The sequence below is a fragment of the Meriones unguiculatus genome, chromosome 3, assembly GCF_030254825.1.
Source record: "Meriones unguiculatus strain TT.TT164.6M chromosome 3, Bangor_MerUng_6.1, whole genome shotgun sequence".
NCBI classification, from domain to species: domain Eukaryota; kingdom Metazoa; phylum Chordata; class Mammalia; order Rodentia; family Muridae; genus Meriones; species Meriones unguiculatus.
In genome coordinates this window covers 124,894,051-124,914,018 of record NC_083351.1, presented here as the reverse complement: position 1 = coordinate 124,914,018, position 19,968 = coordinate 124,894,051, and the positions used below count along the sequence as shown (strand labels likewise).

Here is a 19,968-nt window from a genome sequence, read left to right as displayed (position 1 = left end):
ATACTCAGAAGCATATTCATTTACCAAAGAACATAATATTTAATAAATGGCATATATGTAACTATCTATTTACCTGGAGGGGCTATGTGAGATAGTGGTTTGTTGGTAATTGGAAGATGCAGGACTACTGTGCATGGAATTCTGAGAAAGTTTATATTGAGACATCATCATTCCTGTGTAAAAGATAAAAAATTAAATATTATTTTCTTCTTACAACAAAAAGCCAACTCATGCTTTTAAAATTGTTTAAAAGTTCCTTTCGTCCAGAAACAGACTTGTTTTGAGAAGTACTATATGGCTACTAGGAAACCTAAATTTCAAGCACCATCAATTTTATAAAAACATAATTATAATGCCACTAGTCTAGTACTGGAAATAAAAGATGATGCTAGCTATTTTTATAGAGCTTGGAATTGAACACAGAGAACCATACACACTAGGCTGGTGCTTTAAAGACTGAGCTACATTCTCAATCTTATGTATATATTCTGGTATCATTTAGCCTTACAACTAAAAAAAGATTTTTAAACCAGTTCATCTAGCTATTGTTAAAACACTATATACTTTCTTTTAATATAGGCCTCTAACTGGTTTATTATTGTTGTTATTATATAGAAACATTTTAAACATATACTTCTCTTGTGCTTAGGAACTTAATTTCACAATGTTAATTGTTTCACACCTAAAGTTTTGTTATTAATTTACCTATGCTCCAAAGTTTGTGTTCCTGTAATTTCCACCCAAAATTCTATTTATAAAGCATAATTTTCCTATTTCTTCTTCTAAAATAACTTTTTGCTATTCAGTAGAGATTAAAAGAGTATTTAGTAAATGAAAACACGACGATAGCTTTCACTTTCTTTTTTTAAGGTTTATTTTTATTTTATTTATGTGTATGATTGTTTGTTTGCCTGTACATATGTGTACCACATGTGTGCCAGGTCTCCATGGAGGTCAGGACACTGGATTCCCTGGAATAGGAGTCAGACATTTGTCCGCAACTATATGGGTATTGGGAAACAAACATGGAGCATATGTAAAAAGCACCAAGTGCTGTAAACCACAGAGCTATCTCTCCAGCTACAGCTTTTTCTTCTATTTCTTTTAAATCTGGACATTGCTCTAACATGGTATTTGTTAGAAAATGTATCAGAAAAATTCAGTTAATTAAATCAGAGAGAAAATTCTGCAACTAACCCTGAATTTTCTTATATGACTTTCTGGGAACTGTAATTAATAAATTAACATTACTAAATTTCATTTTTTACTGACCTTCCATTAGAAATTCTCAAAGAGATGGTATATATGTTTACTTGCCAATAAGACTACAGAAGGCATTATAGTTCTACAGTCATGAGCAGGGTGAGATTAGGGCTCAAGATCACTTCAAAGACTATCACGAAGAATGTGAATCTCAGGACTTTCCATGTAAAACTCAGTACAAAGTAGTTTTATTCCATAACTTAATAATTTAATGACTATAATTACTGTTCCTGTTTGTCCTTTTCTTTTTTCTTTTTTTTTTGAATTGGGAAGGCAATACCATAAGACAGGAATTAGAATTTTTCTCCCTCTCAATTAACAGTCACCACTGAGGCAAAGCTGAAATTACTAGTTTGAAAATGGTGGCTATATAAATAAAGGGGCAAATAAAATCAGAACAGTTTCTTCACATGTTAATCAATTTACATTTAGCAACAAAAAGCTATCTTTTTAAGGATGAGAGTTGGTAAAGTACTTGTTCTGCTGCACAAATATGAGGGCTTGATTTGGAACCCCAGAATCCACATAAAATGCTGGCTGTGGCCACACTGAGAACCCTAGCACACTGGGGTAGTGGGTAAAGGGGAGTGGAGATAGGTGAGTCCCTGAAATTCAGTAGCCAGCTAGCCTAGGCTAGCCGATGAGAATCAGGTTCAGTTAGAGATTCTGTCTCAAAATAAAGTTTCAGAGTGACCACAGTGAAATGCATACACATAGGAACATACCCACAGCACAAATCCATAAAAAGTAACTTATAAAAATTTATTCTTATCTTAGGAAAATGCTTTGAAAAATGACAAGTACTAACAACCTATTTTTAAAATTCTACTTTATCTATTCAGAAGATAGGATATATAGTAAAAATAAATTTTAACTAACAATTATGCAGAATTAAACATAAAATAGATTAATTTTAAGGTGAATGCTGTAAAACTTTATTACAGTGATTTACTAATAAAATTCATATTAAAAAATATAAATTACAAAAACTATAATTAGTATTATTATCTTTAGATTATTTTACTTATCTAAAATTATATAGTCTCTTAATCTTATTAATTCTATTAGGCCTTCTTTTAAAGTTTTATTATTATTTAAAAAATTGTTTATGCATATGTTTTTGTGTGGGGGTTACGTACACCTGAATGCAACTATCTGCAGCGGCCAGAAGAGGGTGTGAGACCTTTTAGAAATGGAATAATAAAAAAAAAAAATTCATGGCACCCAAGGTTTTAATTAACTACTGAGCCATTTCTCCGGTTTCCTACTGTTTTTTAACCAGGCAATTTTATATTCTCTTTTAACTACAGTGCTTTTAGAATGCTTTACTTCCTTCCACCACCACTGTCTTCTAACTGCATTCTAGCTGACTGGTTCTAGTACACCCATAACCAGACTCTGCCTACCTGCTTTTAATTTGCTGAGAGGTAAGAGGAGAATAACTGAGTTGTGAGGAATGGGTAGGAAATATGTAACTGCTTTGACAAAATAAAACAAAAAAGAAAATTGGATTCATACAGAAAAATACAAACAAAATAAAAGGCAGTATTATTTAATAGTCACACAAAAAAAGCACTAACAAACAGAATGGAGCACTGCATTGCTGAAAGTAAATCAGAATGATTCTGACGATATTCTTACATACAGCTAATCAGTCAGCTAACTTCTGCCTTCGAGACTTGCCTAAACTACTTTAATACCAAGAGCCAAGGTTTAATTGGATTTACTAAACAGTTAAATTCCAGAAGACAATGCTTCTCTAGCTTGAAGCTACCACTTAGATACAACAATTGTATCTGTAATGGATACTAATTTTTTTTTTCAAACAAGATAATTTTCTATTTTATTTATTTTTTATTTTTTTCTTATCAGTTACATTTTATTAACTCTGTATCCCAGCCGTGTCCCGATCCCTCATTTCCTCCCAGTCCCTCCCTCCCTCCCTCATCTCCACCGTGCCCCTTTCCAAGTCCACTGATAGGGGGGACCTCCTCCCCATTCATCTGATCCTGTTTTATCAGGTATCTTCAGGACTGGCTGCAAAGCCCTCCTCTGTGGCCTAACAGGACTGCTCCTCCCTTTGGGGGTGGGGAGGCCAAAGAGCCAGTCATTGAGTTCCTGTTAGAAACAGTCCTTGTTCCCCTCACTTTGGGAAACCAATTGGTTACTGAGCTACCACAGGCTACATCTGAGTGGAGGTTCTAGGTTATATCCATACATGGTCCTTGGTTGAATGTCAGTCTCAGAAAAGACCCTGTGCCCAGATATATTTGGGCCTTGTGGAGCTCCTATTCTTTCCCCATCAGACTAACTCCCCTTCTTTCTTATGATTCCCTGTACTGGATACTAAATTTTTTATCACCCTTATAATACTTAGAATAAATCAAAGTTTAGTTACTAATAATATAAACTAATTTTTACTTGTAAGACAAAATGAGTATTATGTCAATCCATAGATAAGCATAAACATCATTAATAAAATACTTAATCATATATGTATAAAACACATGACCAAAAGTTTTTTATATATTTTCATTATTACATAAAGATTTCAGGCTGGAGAGATGGTTCAGAGGTTAAGAGCACTGGCTGCCCTTCCAGAGGACCTGGGTTCAATTCCTAGCACCCACATGGCAGCTCACAACTGTCTGTAGCTCCAGTTCCAGGGGATCTGACACTCTCACAGACATACATGCTGGCAAAACATTAATGCACATAAAATTAAATTTAAAACAATATACTGAAAGATTACGAACTTTCTGATTTTCTAAAAGCAAAATTTCTAAAGTTCACTTAAATACATTTCAAGATACCTCAAAAAACAAAACAAATAAACTCTCCAAGTTTTGTTTAATTCCACATTAAACCACAAGGATATTAACTATTAAGTTTCCTTCTCCCTCTTGGTGTGATTTAAAGTATAAACAGACATTTGTAAGTGACAAGCCAACTAGTTAAAGACACTTGAATTTAATAATGTATAAAACAGGTTCTGATACAGGATTCACAAATATGCACTATAAAAAAGAACCTCACCACTTTGTACATATCTGTTCTGCATGCTTTTCTCCCTGAAAACATTAGGACTCCTTGCCAGGACGGCCTGCAACAAGACCGGTATATCTCCTTCGGGATCATCACTGCCAAGGTTATCTTTCAGTTCTCTGGCATTGAAAAAAAAAAAAAAAATTATAACCATGATTGATTTCTTAAGATTTACAAATAAAAACGTGTGACTTCAGTAGCCCAAAGGTATGACTTTAATTACTTTTTTTGGGGGGAAGTGGGGGTTCGACTTTCAAAAATGCAATTTCCAGAAGTGAATTAACAAGGAATCCCTAGGCAACCCCTCCCCCCCCCTTTAGTTTTCTAGAGCATGGGGAAAGAAAAGCTGAAATTATGCTTTTATGGAACTATAAGTTTATTTAAGAATGCTTATGTTTTAATTTTAAGACAGTCTATTACATACTACTTAATAATTAAAAACACGGAAACGATGATGTTAAAACTCCTTTTTTTGGACTTGGAATATACTGACTATCCCTCATGCGTGACTTTCTTGGAATTGTTCTTCCAATGAAATATTCAATGCTGGCATACAGGTTATATGATTTTCCTATCTTATCCTGGGTTTTCAAATAAAACAATGGTGTGCAAAGTATAACCAAACAAGTGATAAACTAAAGTACCAATTCTCAGCAAACATCTAAATAATTAGCAAATTAAATTCGATATGCCTGTTTAGAAACAGTGTCTTAAATTTTACATTCTCCTATCCAAATACTACGGCCAACCCTGCCTAGCTTCTGAGGTCAGAGGGCATTGGGTGTGGTCATGGCGGTATGGTACTAGACTCAATTTTACTTTCTAAATATCACTTTTCAACATGGAGTAAGCTGAGAACTGATGTCTGAAAGTTGTCTCTGCAGCAACACACTTACTCATCCTGGCAAGTACATGGGCATGCAAGCATGTATGTATGCACAGAATCTCATTGTACCCAACAGTAAGAGTCAATAAATTCCAGGAAATAATCTTAAAGGAATTTCCTATAAAATAAATCCTAAGTTTTTATTTTCCTTTTTCCTACCTCCTTAAATAGTTAGAAAATACTGAAGCGTGTGCACAGCCATAAGCAGCTGTTAGCATCTAGACAATGAAATTTCTGGAGTGATTCAAATATGAACATTATACTTCCTTCTGGCTGTAAGCAATCAATTCTTAGTTTCTCCACCAGAAAAGCCACATTTAATAAGTAGTTCAACTGAGTCAATTTGGAAATTGTTCCCCAAATATGTACTGTATCTAATTTGCTTCCTCTTTGCTCTGAATAATGAATCTTTAAGTTTTAAAAATTAATTAAGAATGGAAGAGTATATAAATACTATTTTAACAGTAGGTTATAACAGGATAAAAGTGATAGGTCTTGAAAAAAATTGTTATTATATGTGTATATGATGTGTATGTGTGTATTTGCAGGTATGTACATGACAGAGATAAGGAGATCAGAGGACAACCTTGTTGAGTTAGTGCTCTACTTTCATTTTTATGTGTTTTCTAGGAACTGAACTCTGGACCATGCTCTTTATCCACTAAGCCATCTTGCTGGACCCAGATTTTACATTTAAATACATTTTTATGTTGTTAAGGTTATGAAATATGCATTGCTTTTATATGTTTAACAAACATATAAGTACACTCTTGTTAAGCTCAATTTTATTTTTAAATTCTCCTGTATGAAAAATAAACACCTATGTTCAACTGAAAAAGAATTACTTTACTTTCCATGTAATTAATTTTTGAGGTCTTGTACTCAGCATCATATTCCAGTGTCTAGACAATTTAATTTCTAACAATATTAGAACAGGAGTGATAAGTTTTATGAGCACATTTAAATCTTTGTGCAGATGATTCAAGATCATTTCTATAAGTTGAAAAGATCTACAAAGACATGCATGGCTCAAAACTGTTGTCACAAATTGACTATGGCCTACCTAATTCTCTTTAATGTTATATCAAAATTGGCTATACTCTCACTTGGTTATTGATGTTTTCTTTTTTCTTTTTTTGAGTCGAGGTTTCACTAAGTAGCCTTGGCTGGCCTGGAAATTGTTAGGTAGACCTAGCTGGCCTCAGATTGATAAAGATCTGCCTGTTTCTGTCTCCTGAGTACGAGGACTAATGGCATGTGCCACCAACTCCCAGATGGATAGTGACATTTAAAAAAAAAAAAAAAAGTATGAATCTGCATGATGGGTCCTAAGTAATTCTGGCCTTTGGGTGGCTAGGGGAGAGAAGGGCAGTAGGTCCAAGGCCAGGCTGGATTATAGGGTAAGACTCTCTTCATAACCAAAGGTAGGCTGGGGCTCTCGGGAGCTCTACTTATACCGTGCACACCTACCATGCATGAGACTGCATCTGACTGCCAGCACCAGACAACCTGTGCATGGAGGTGCACACATGGAACCAGACAACCTGTGCATGGAGGTACACACATGGAACCAGACAACCTGTGCATGGAGGTGCACACATGGAACCAGATAACCTGCACATGGAGGTGCACACATGGAACCTGCTCATGGAGGTACACACATGGAACACCCGCACTCAAGTAGCAGCAGAACAGAAGTTCTAGAACCTCATCAGCTGCACAGCAAGCTCAAGGCCAGCCTGGAATATGAGACCTGTCACAAATAACAATGAAAAAAAGAGAAACAGAACCCCTCAAAGTACAAATCTGAAATTTTGAAAATTACATTAAAAGGAATGTTTATTTTTCTTAGTAAGATCAAAACTTTTTAATTTTAGATGTAAAACTGAGTGTACTTACATGTGATCTGTTGATACCTGGTTGAGACTATGGACAAGCTGTGAAACCAAATTGTCATCCCTACAGGCCAAAAGGCAGTTCACCTCTTCTGCTATTCGTGAATTAAAGAGCAAGCTCTTTGTAGTTGTAGCAGGTAAAGGAGATGGAAGAGGCAGCTGGTTCAGGACTATTTAGAAAAAAAGCAGATTATTAGAAATTGACTGACTGTAAGAAGTCTTCACATACATGCGTTTTTAAGTAAACTGTCTAAAAACAATTGTTAAGTATCAATGTGACAAATGACTGAAAAACATTACTTTGCTCTCTGAAAAAAATAACAACCAACCCAAGAAACCACCCTTTTACCACAGGCCATTATAGACTATATTATTAGGGATTGGTTTCTTCATATTCATGCTTATCTTTCATTTAAATTTTATTAACTAAATAAAGCACAACTTTGAGAAAGGTTGGAAAGCAGCTTATCTATAAGATGGATCAGTAGCACTCTTAGAAAATTAAACCAAAAACAATACCTGATTCTACATTACACTGACAAACATTTTTAAAAGCTTGAGCATAGACAGAAACAAACAGCTCAGAGTAGTAGAATACTCAGAGTACAACATTCCTGAAGAACAATGAAGAATTCTTGTCATAAATTCCTAGCTAGTTCTTTTTTTATTCTACTCTAATTAGTAAACAAACAAATAAATATTTTGCACTTAAATTCAACTATTTAATATAAGCACATTTAATGGAAATGTGTTTATTTGCCTAAAAGTTAAGAAATCCAACTAAAATACAGGTATCATGCTTTTGAGTTAATTTTGAAACCACATCACAGTATAATTATCATACTGCTCATGGCATAGTTTTCATTAATAAAACCACAAATTAATCATTAATAAATCAATCATTAATAAAACCACAAAATACTCAATTACAGTATGATTGAGTTTACCAGGAAGAAAAGCATTAAAAAATATAAGTATACCAGATATGAAAGGCAGAAGACCCAAAGAGAAGTCTAGCGGCATAAATAATTTTCCGTCCATACACATTTGTGCTTTTGTCTTAAAACAAACAACAAAAACTAAAGCCTATTATCAAAGTTTTCTTGCAGAGTAATGATAATCCAACTACCCACTTTCTAGTGATTCGAGTTTCCTAGACTCAACTGAAAACATACACAAGCAAAACTCAGGGAGGGACTGAATACAGATGAAAACAGTTCTGGAAGCCACTTAAGTTATTTTTGAGTAGATTATTACAAAGTTCCATAATGCTATAGAAAAAGCTATTTTTTTTCATTTGTTTTTCTTTTTTATCCTTCCTTCTGTCTCTACTCCTATACTTAAAGTAGGATGACAAAGGGACAAATATTTGGGCAGATTCTGCATCAATACCCAAGAAAAAGAATAGTTGTGTTTATAAAAACAAAAATCCTTAAAATTTTGTTTTAATTAAATTTCCAAGTATTGAAAATAATTTTTTTAACTCAGAGTAAGGTAGGCTCTCGTATTGATGATTAGCTCGTATCTGTAACAAACTCTTAACACATAATTCAACATGATATTAAAAAAAAAAAAACCAAAAACAGTACCACCAGAATTTAAGTAAGACGAGCTGTCAAATTCTCATGTAAAAAAAAAAATTCTCATGTAAATGCGTTCTTTAAAAGTCCTTATTCTTGTTTGTTAACCCATGTTTCTTTTTCAGTTTTAGCATTTCTTAAATCTTTGTATAATTTTTTTTAATTTCTTATTTTTAAGGTCTTTACAAATTATCACACTACCATTTCCTTAGGGGTCCACAAAAGGAAACAAATTTATGAATTAGGTGGCAACATTAACTTTTCGATTCCTTTACACCAATCAAACATATTATATTTTCTGTTATTTATGACATTAAAGATAATTTTGTGTCGCTAAAAACAACAGAACTTAAATCAAATAAATTATCCAAACTTACGGTCCGTGAGACTAGCAATCCCCGCAAGAGTAGTTATGGGGACATGGGGCATATCCCCATTCATCCTGAAGTTCTGGAATGGTGTTGCCTATGAAGTATTTAGTTCAGGTGCCAGCTGTCATTACTTCCCATTTCCCAAACTCTGCAATACACACACACAAAGAGAAAATAACACAATTATCCATGGAATTGTGAAAAATATATGACTAGCAGAGCGGTGCTTAATCATTTAGAAACAAACAAAAAAAATCTCAGCTTCTATTTGTTCAACGTGTTTAACAAGTTACCCATTAATACCACTTGCTATACACTAAGCACTGTAAAATGCTTTGTATACATTAAAATTTAGGCCTTACAACAACCTAGGTACAGCAGAGTACTATTGTTTTCTTAATATTACTAATAAGAAAGTTACTGGGAGTTTAAAGTAACTAGTGGAGCTGGAATTCAAATGGTGCGATCTGGCTCCAGAATCTGTTTCTTAACTTCTGGTCTACACACTGCTAGAGTAGGTTACTCTCTGCATCATAAACACTCCATAAACAGTAATTTCTTTCTGAACTCTAAAGCTATACAATTTTTACTTAATTATCTGGCTTCAGGTTTTTGTCTAGTTAATTCTCTTTTCACTCTTTTTAAAAAATGATTTATTTATTACATATACATGGTTGTGAGCCACCGTGTAATTGAACTCAGGACCTCTGGAAGAGTAGACAGTGCTCTTAACCTCTGAGCCATTTCTCCAGCTCCCACTTTTCACTCTTTTAAATAGGCTTTACTCTTCTACCAAGACAATCTCATCAGAATCTCCTGATTTCTTGTGTTTTCTTGTGTGTGTGAGTCAGTATCTCCTTAAGATAGTATCCTTTATTCCAAATCCTTCAATTCACTCCACAGATCAATTTCACTCCACAGCTATTTTAACTTAGAATAACTATGAATTTATGACATTTGTTGCCTGAAATTCTCTTGGTAAACCACTATATATTACTTTGTGACACATCTGATGTGTCCCTTACCCAGTTTGTTACGTTGTTACTTATTATTTGTTCATGTCGTGTACATATGTAATATGTATTGGTGTGTGCCTGCCATGCTCTTTGTACAGGTCAGAGCATAATCTGCAGATGTCAATTCTCTACTTCTACCATGTGGGTGTTGGAACTCAGGATCTCAGGTTTGGGGTTGGTGCTTTCCCCCTGCTGAGCCATCTCACTAGTTAGCCAGGTTAGTCTCAAACTCATGATTTTTCTATGCATGCTCTTAAGTTCTTGAATTACAGTCAGATGTCAAGTCACATGTGGCTTGTTTTATATCATTTTTGCATGATTACCTGATTTTCATCCCCTTTAGTCTTCCTAACTGACTGTACATTACTAATAAAAATCAATCGTACAGCTGGGTATGGTGGCACACTCCCAGCACTTGGGAGGCAGAGGCAGGCAGATTTTTGTGAGTTCATGGCCAGCTTGCTCTTCAAAAGGAGTCCAGGACAGTCAGGACTACACAGAGAAACAAAGCCTCAAAACAAACAAACAAACTTAAAATCAATATGCAACCACATAAAAAGCCAGGGAAAAGTATAAACTAGTGTTTTCTCACACTCCTTTCTTTAAGAAAAAAAATATTTTTATGTATGATTGTGCCTGTGTGTATGCTTACCATATGAGTGTCTGGTGCTAATAGAGATCAGAAGAGGGTGTTGGATCAGAACCTGAACTGCCAAATGGTTGTGAACCACCATTTGGGTGCTAGAAACTGAATCTGAGTCTCTTGCAAAAACAGCAAGTGATCCTAATTGCTGAGCCAAAATCCCAACTCCTTTACTGTTCTTTGCAAATAATTGGTTCAAGTATTTAGTATTTTGATAAAATTCACCCTCTTTCTCTAAAAATAAATGTATCACACATACATAAAAGATACTCTGAAAAACGGAACATTTCCCTCTTTGAGTAACCCAGAATTTTTTTTCATCTTAGTTTTAACTTATGGCTTCAGTTATGTTTTTGTATGTAGGATAATATAACATTTCAATAATCTGTGCATTAATTAAAACATGCTTTTATTAAATTACTTTAGTATATCCTACACCAATTATGGCACAGGCCTAAATTAGAAAACTAAATTGTTTAGTTTTTATTATATATTATTATTGAAGTTGGTTTTTCTTTTTCAGTACTGGAACTGAAACCTATGCCTCAAGCAAGCCTCCACCACTGAGCTATACCTCTCAGAAACTGTTTCTAGTTTAAATGTTTCCAATTTCAACACTGTACTTGTTAGTTACTTTTAAGAGAACCTCTAATTTGAGTTTTATAAATGGCTTCTTGATATAAATGGCTTCCCTTATTCATACATCTTATTGACTTTGAAAGCAAAATGGTTCAGCAAGTAAAGGCAAGTGCCCAAAAGCTTGAGTACGTGAGTTCCAGTGAGGTCCTTGCCTGGAACTCACATAGTTGAAGAAGAGATCTAACTCATGTTGTTCTCTGATATGCACACATGCTGTAGCCCAAGTATGTGTGCGCGCACACACACACACACACACACTCCAAAAGAAAAAAAAATTGAAGTAGATATGTAGTACTAAGAGTCGCACATTTTAAATTATAAATATAGGTAAAAAAGCTAGGTAAAATATAGATGTATGTCTTGGCAGTTCCAAAGTAAACATCCATAGGACCACCAAACAGAACGGTATCACCTAATTCCTTCTAGATGTAATAGCTACCTTATCTTGTAACCTTTTCTTATATTCTTTCAATAATTTTATATGTATATACTTTATTAATGGGCAGCTAAGTAACAATCCCCCCCTTTCCTTAATGGGTAACTAAAAAAATTTGTCAGTAGAAACCTACTGAAAGAAATAGCACAAGAAACAATAGTGAAAAGATGTTAATTACTATTGCTTATACTCCTGTCCTTCTGCTCCAATGTGGACTTCCCTTGTTAATCAATGTGATACTCTAAGAATGAGCAACACATTTATCATCAACATCAAATTTTAGAAATTAAAATCTGATACAGGTCACTAAAAAGCAATGTGTTTGTTTTAAGTTTATGCCAATAGGAAAATTCCAATGTACCTTTAGTAATTACTGGAAAGAAAGAAAATGCGTATTATGTACAGAACATCACACAGATATTTTGTTCCTCACTTACAGTATATTATTGTACAAGTCAATCACCATATTTATGCAGTCTTGAATCAAATGGGAACTTACACCAAGGAGAGGTTCTACTGGGGAAGGACCTGATTTATTCTGTTTTGCTAAGTAACATATACAACAAATCCAACCTCAAGCTAAGAATTTTAGCCTAAAAATGACCATATCAAATAATAACAATAAAACCAAGCATAAGATTGTATTTCTTTTTTAGTGGTATGCATGCATTTACATACTCTGACATCATTTCAAACTGGAATCAAAGAAAAGGGAGAGGACACAACAGTATTTATATAGGCAGCAACGCTTTAACTACATAGTCAACGCATGATTACAGACACAGAATATGCTGCATTGTTCAACTATGTTAATTTCACAGGAATCCAAAAGTATGAAGACAAGGATTTGGTTGAAACAGACTTAGAATTTTAAGTATAGCCCCAGATTTCATAAAAGTAATTTGTGAAATGTTACTTTCTTTTAGAAAGGGATAAGTCTATGAAGAAACAGCACTCCTAGGTTAAGAGCACCAACTGGTCTTCCAGAAGATCCAAGAGTGCTCCCCAACACCCACAGGTGGCTCACAATCATCTGTAAATCCAGTTTCATAAGATACATTCTGAGTGTGAGGTCAGCCTAACCTACATGAGACCCTATCTTTAAAAAAAGGGTGTGTGTGTGTGTGAATAATGTGACGTAATAGCTGGCACACAATATGAAAGTTAATACCGTTACTACGGTGTGGAGGATATCTTTGGGAGAAAAAAGGAAGAAGAGATGAATTCAGACCTACATACCAGAAATAAATAATGCTAATATAAAATAGGAAAAAAAATGATACCAATAAATGAATCAACAAAATGCTAAGAAATAACAAATCTTGAGATTGGTTTGTGGTTTAATTAAAAGGTTGCTTAATTATGGGAAGATACTACCTAGTAATTTAGCATACTGTAATGAGTCTGAAGGAACTTGTAAGCACTTGCCAAGAATTTTTTTGAAAGACTCATTTTTAATTCATTTAATTTCCCTTCAAACTTTATGATTCACTCATGCAAGCAAAATAAATGCAAATAAAACTTATTAGAAAAAGTTAAAATAATATTGAAATTGGTATGGGTCTACACTAAAATATCTGATGGCAGACAGATTTTTGTGGAAGACTTATATCTTATAGCAAAGCCTGAAATGTGCATGGAATCTTGCCTCAAGAATCTCCCTTTTAAAACATATCCTCAGCACAGCTGGGGAGATAAGCCAGTCTGTGAAGTGCCTGCAGCACAACCATAAGGACCTGAACTTAACCTCAGCACTTGTATAAAAACAAAATAAAACAAACAAAAACACATCTTGTATGGGGGCTAGAAACATGCTCAATTGTTAAGAGCATTTGCTGCTCTTTCAGAGGACCTGAGGTAGGTTCCAAGCACCTCTCTTCCAGCTTCCAGACACATGCGCATAGTCCACCCCACCCCACCTCAACCACGTTCTTTTTAAAAGCCTGGTATGGTAGAGTACACTTACATTTCAGTGCTGAGGAGGTAGAGATAGGATTCCTGGGACTAGCTGGCCAACCTACACAGGCAACAAGAGATCATATCTATATAATTTTTAAAGTTGGCCTGTGTGAGGTGGAACATCATCCCAGCACTCAGAAGGCAGAGGCATGTGGAACCCAGTGAGTCTGAGGTCAGGCTAATTTATATTGAAAGGACGAAGAAAGGAAGGAGGGAGAGACGAGGAAGAGATGGAGGGAAAAGCCAAAGGTTATCTTCTGACTTCCATATGTGCAGATGTGCATACTCACACCCACAAGCATATGCCCTGAAGAATTCATCATATACATGGCTCAAAACATTTGCACAGATATAGCAACACAACATTGAAAGGTTATGTAGTGAAAATGGGCAGAAAAGATATTTGATGTTTACTGAACAGATACTACATAATAAATTGCTTTAAAGCACTTATCTAATCTTTGATGAGTAGCCTGATAGCTAGAGAAGATAAGAATTTGCCTGAGGAAAAAGAATTTGTCTGAGGTCATAGACCGGGAGCTAAGTCCAGGTTATCAAACACATAAACATTTTGCATAACTAAAATGTATAATCAACACTGTCATAACATATAGCTAAAGAAGAGGAAAAAAACTGGGTATTTAAATCTTCTACTGGGCAACCACAGACAAATTATTTAAAATTCTGTACCTCAATTCCTTATCTCTATAAGAGGCAGGCAATTATTCTAATTTTGTTGTGAGAATGAGATGAATTAATACATGTAACGATGTAAAGTACCTAGGTTTGTACTTGGAATTAGTTTCAATGAACGTGTATTGCTATTTACAATATACTTTTCTGTATTTTGCTTATTATGCCATTTCAGAGTATCACATTTATATACATATTTTAAATATACATACATACACACACAAATATGGTGCATTCTTTTTCTAATCTTGTTGAAAGTTATTTTTGATCAATAATTCACAGAAATCTATACAAGTATTCCTTAAGTTATACATGGCATCTAACACAAGAAACATTTCAACACTATTTGGTCCTTCATGATGAAATTTCTAATGTCAATTTTGTGTCACAGAAACTCTGCTAGGCAAACAAAAGCAACTGTACCACATGTCAAAGAAACAGAATATGATGGATAAACATGCTGACAAGAGCATACAATGTTGCTTCTCTCCTTTCCATATTGAGAAAAACAAACTCAAGATTTCACTTAGGAATAATATAATAATTAAAACTGAGAGGGAAGACTATATTTTAGTATACAATGTTGGACTTAAATAGTCTAGATTAAAATGTCATTGTAATATTTAACTAGAGATTTTTAAAGTACAAAGATGGTGGTTAAGAAATGGACAGTTACTGAGAATTAGAGTTATTGACCAGTCTGTCCAAGGCCTTTGTACAATCAAGGGCAGCACGACAAAAATAACATATCTTTCATATCCCCGCCCCCAAAATGAAGGTTAGTTCAGTACGTAATTTATACACAACACAACTATTAAATAGGACAACTATTAAATAAAATATAGAATATTAATTTTATTTAATATTAAATTATATTAATATTAAATAATATTTATTATTAAATATTAACTATATCTCGTTAAGATTATTAATGTTTATATTTATTAACATTATTTATACATAATACTAATATTCATTAATAGTATTAAATATAGCCAATATTTAGTAATATTAAATAACATTTATCAATATTAATGCTATAAATTGATTAATAATTAATGATATCGATATTATTTAATAGTTATTAATATTAAATAATAGTGATATTAAATAATATTAATTTTATTTAATATTACAATATTAAATAAAAATATAGATTTTCTGCATTGACACGATTCTACAAGGGGAAAATTCCATACCTCACATCCTGTGACAGCGAGTTATAACACGGGCATATCTGGGCTAGTAAGATAGCTGGCTGAGCCTGTGGAAGCCTGAGTTTGATCCTGTGTGAAGGTCGAATAGAACTGAGTCCACCAAGCTTCCTCTGACCTCCTTACATGTGCCATAGCACACATGCTTGGCATACAGAGATACAATGGACTAAATAAGTAAAGCACAGGCAGATAAAAAATATTGTTTAAAATTATCTTCAAGCTGTGTGCATATGATATATGAAACATAATGAGCTTTATGATTAGACTTGGGTCTCATCCTCAAAGTACCTCACTACGTGTTTATAAATACTCCCAAACTAAAATGAAACAAAACAAACACACACCACATTCAACATCAAAAGCCACAACTCCTCTGATATCAAGCATTTTGGATCAGAGCTACTAAACCAGCAAAAACAGAAGCAAGAGGAAGGTAATACTGCAGTAGGATGTTTGTTTTTAAGTACTTCTTAGCTGCCAGGTACCCCCACCCACACACCCTGATTGTAACATAAGTTTATCATAATGATCATCTTTATTTCTCCGATCAAAACTCAAGTCTTAGGACCCAAATAGTCTGTAGCTACAGGGTAGTTAAGCAGAGGTAAGATCTGAACTTGAGTGTTCCTAATCTTTTTTTTAACACACACTTATTTATTTATTTATTTATTTATTTATTTATTTATTATTTAGGCAGTCTTCTGCCTGCATGTATGCCTGCATGCCAGAAGAGGGCACCAGATCTCATTATAAATAAATGGTTGTGAGCCACCATGTGGTGGGTTGGGAATTGAACTCAGGACCTCTGGATGAGCAGCCAGTGCTCTTAACCACTGAGCCATCTCTCCAGACGTGTTCCTAGTCTTTCATGGTTAAGTCTGCCTGCCTGCCTGTCTAACTACGTATTTATCTATTATCTATCCATCCATCTACCCTCCCACCAATCCACCTTGGATATAGGATTTCCTTATGTAGCGCAGGCTGGCCTTGAACTCATAACCTTCCTGCTTCAGTCTTACTAAGTGCTAGGATTACAGACCTTTGGTACCACAATCCATGTGTTTCTAAGCCAATTTTATATTCTTGGGCACATAAAAAAGCTATAAAGCAAGGACACATGATATACCACACTGTTATGTCAACAACAACAAGAAAGCCAATAAAGATACAAAAAACTAAATAAATAAAAATTTCTCAAAAGCTAAGTACTTGTTTAAGTCCTCAGAGAAAAGTAGAGCATAGCTGTTGGTATAATGTTCTTTTGGAATGTATACAATTGACCCTTGTTCATTCAAATGTTGATTTCTCTACCCCACTATCTGGTTTCAATCCACACATTGCATTGTGACACCTCAGGTTTGTGTAAACATGCCACCCATTTGTTCTGTTTTGTCAATAAAACAACCAGCCACAATGCAGAGCAATGGAGAGAATAGGGCAGAACATCCTGGTCCAGATGGGAGGAGAAGGAAGCGAGTGAGCGGGAGGAGTAGGAGAGCGAAGATCGCAGGACAGCACTTGAAACCAGGAGGAAAGATGAACAGGACCTAAGATTTGACTAAAAGCAACTACAATGGGTAAAATCTGAATGGTGGGAAGCTATGAGGGCTTGGAGGTTTAGGATGGAGTAACTATTGCCCAGCATTGTGTTAGAAATAACCACTGCTTAGCTAAAAGATAAATCAATGATAAATATTAATAACCCATAACATCTAGCCAAAGAATAAAAGACAAATGTCTGATCCTGTAATTCAAAATCTTTATACTATGTGATTATAAGATTATTTTCATTTTTGACTCAAATTTCATAAATACGGACAATTTAACTAATTGATGCTTTTCTTTCTTAATGTATATTTTGGGGGCAGGTGTAGGAACGGTCCAAAACTAGCACCTTTAGGACTAGGGAGATGGCTCAATTGGTAAAGCTCTTGCCTGCCTGTAAGCCCAGCCCTGGGTTAGGTATATATGGCAAGCTGAAAGGTAAATGAGAGAACCTGCTTCAAAAAGTGGGAGAAGTGACTAAAGAAGACATCTCCACATCAACCTCTAGTCTCCACACACATCTGCACAGGCAGGACATACTCACACATACACCCCCCATGTATTTTATTATTTTAGTAAATATTACATTTAACTCTATAAATGTCCTTAAATCCATTTGGGATATATGCGGGATATAAATCTTCAAAAGCTACAGAGGTTAGGAGAATAAATTTGATGTTGTACTACTTAATCCATTTCACTTTGATCAAACTACCTTCAGATTCTGTTTGTCTACCTGCTACTCAAGAACAGAATTTTTTCACATTCTATTCATTCAAGGATGAATGGATCTTCCTCAAATCCTAGCTCAAAATCAAAGTATCAATCAGCATCCCCCGTGAAAATCTACGTCCTTTCAAACATTTCTGCTTCTTTAAAATTTCAAACTACCACCATTAAGTAAAAAAAGCATGAAATGGAACAAAGCTACTTTGGGACTTTGTTTCATTTGAGAAATCTCCTGCAGCCACCATAGTAAATACTAAGAATGTGTATACATGCCTCAATTATGTACCTCTCTATCATCCTATGTATAATGAAATGTACACATACAATATAGGGAAAAGTTACCTGATTTACCTAAGCAAATCAGGTTAGGATTTGTAATTTTCCAAAAGCAGTCTATAAAATAAAGTTGTGCTTGATAAGAAATAAAACAGTAAAAATTTGCTTTGATTTTTTTTCCTGTTTTCCTCCAATTATTCATGTGAATTGACTTTAACTATTGATCATTGGATAGAGTTAGGACTCAGTAGTTAGACAAAGCCTAATCAATCTCAATATACAAGTATACAAACTATATCAGGAAAAATAAAGCTCCAAAAAACAATCCTGAATCACTGAATGATAACTGTAAAATTTATAGAGTGGAGTTTTGGGATGTAGCTCAGTATGTGGAGTGGATGCTGGGCATACATGAAGCCCAGGGTTTCATCTCTAGCACCTTGTAAAGGAGCGTAGTAAGCACATGATAGTAATCCCAGCACTTGTAAGTACAGGCAGAAGGAATGGAAGTTCAAGGAAGCCTCTGCTATGCAGGGCTATATGAGACCCTGTATCAAAATAAATACATAAATAAAAAATTAAAGATTTCATTAAAGAAATGTCAAGCTGTTATTAGGGTTTGGTTTGCGAGTCTATCTTCTCAAGATAAAAATAAAAAATAATTTCTCTTTTCAATGATGCAAAAGAAATAGCCTGTCTCTAAGATCTGCTCCCCTAAATTAAGACTATCTTAAAAGGTTGTTTCTTAAACAGAGATAGTATTTGGAAATGTAAAATAAAACCATTATTTTATTTCTTTCTAAATAAGTTTTGGTTTTAAATGTGTAACAGTAAGACATATCTCTCAGGTTTGGAATAAAACATGATTGGACAATATAAAATTTAATCTGTAATCAAAGAACTCCACAAGAGGGCACACTTTCTACTACTATAAGTGGGAAAGTTAAAAACTCAGACTTAAACTACTGTAAGGAAAACTGGCCAAGTTTTATTTTTCCAAACTGATGACTCAACATCATTAGAAAGCAAGGATGATGAAGCATGCAATGTTTTGTTTAATCACTCACACAGTGAAGCCTCCCCCCTCCCTGACATGCACAAAATTGAAGAAAAATTTGGATATATAGCAACTTCTATATTAATGTCTTAGCCTTGGTATCTCTGGTGACAATTGCCTGTTTTAGGGTCCCCCTCTCTGCTCCACCTCCTCCCCTTCTTATTTTTTTGAGATCCTCAATATTTGGCTCAAGCTAGCCTTTAAATCAAGGGTGTACTGTCATGCCCATCTCTGGCCTACAAACCTTTACAAAAAATTGTGCCTACTTTGATTTTTGATACTAATATGACACAGACCTATGAGTAACTCATTAACTCAGTGTGACAACAAATGGTATGAGATTCTGATATTTTAGTAAATTCTAGTTAAAGAGGTAAGATCAAAGGCTGGATAAACAGCTTAGCAGTTAAAAGCAATGGTTGTTCTCCCAGAAGACCCCACTTTGATTCCCAGCATTCACATGAAGGGTTACAATCATCTGTAACTCCAGTTCCAGGGACCTAATTCCCTCTTCTGGTTTCCATGGGCAGTAGGTGCATACAAGGTGCACAGACATACATGCATACAAAACATCTATATACATTTCAGAGCATTAAGAAAATTACCTGCAAAAAAACAAAACAAAATAAAACAAAAAAAAAACAAATTGAAAAGCACACAGACTATGTATGACAAGACCATCATAGACAACAAATGCATAATCTATATCTTAACGTCT

General features: G+C 34.5%; 1 protein-coding gene across 2 annotated transcripts in view; it reads right to left on the bottom strand.

The window, feature by feature from the left end:
• Positions 1-19,968, bottom strand: part of Nipbl (NIPBL cohesin loading factor) — a 169,056-nt gene that overhangs the window by 91,910 nt on the left and 57,178 nt on the right. For both annotated transcript variants that reach the window (XM_060380491.1, XM_060380492.1), the window contains exons 2-5: positions 9,047-9,188; positions 7,094-7,259; positions 4,300-4,427; positions 74-173 (exon numbers count right to left, since the gene is read on the bottom strand). In XM_060380491.1, the coding sequence (XP_060236474.1) occupies positions 74-173; positions 4,300-4,427; positions 7,094-7,259; positions 9,047-9,110 (458 nt within the window). In that variant the 5' untranslated portion in view covers positions 9,111-9,188. The remainder of the gene's footprint in view (positions 1-73; positions 174-4,299; positions 4,428-7,093; positions 7,260-9,046; positions 9,189-19,968) is intronic.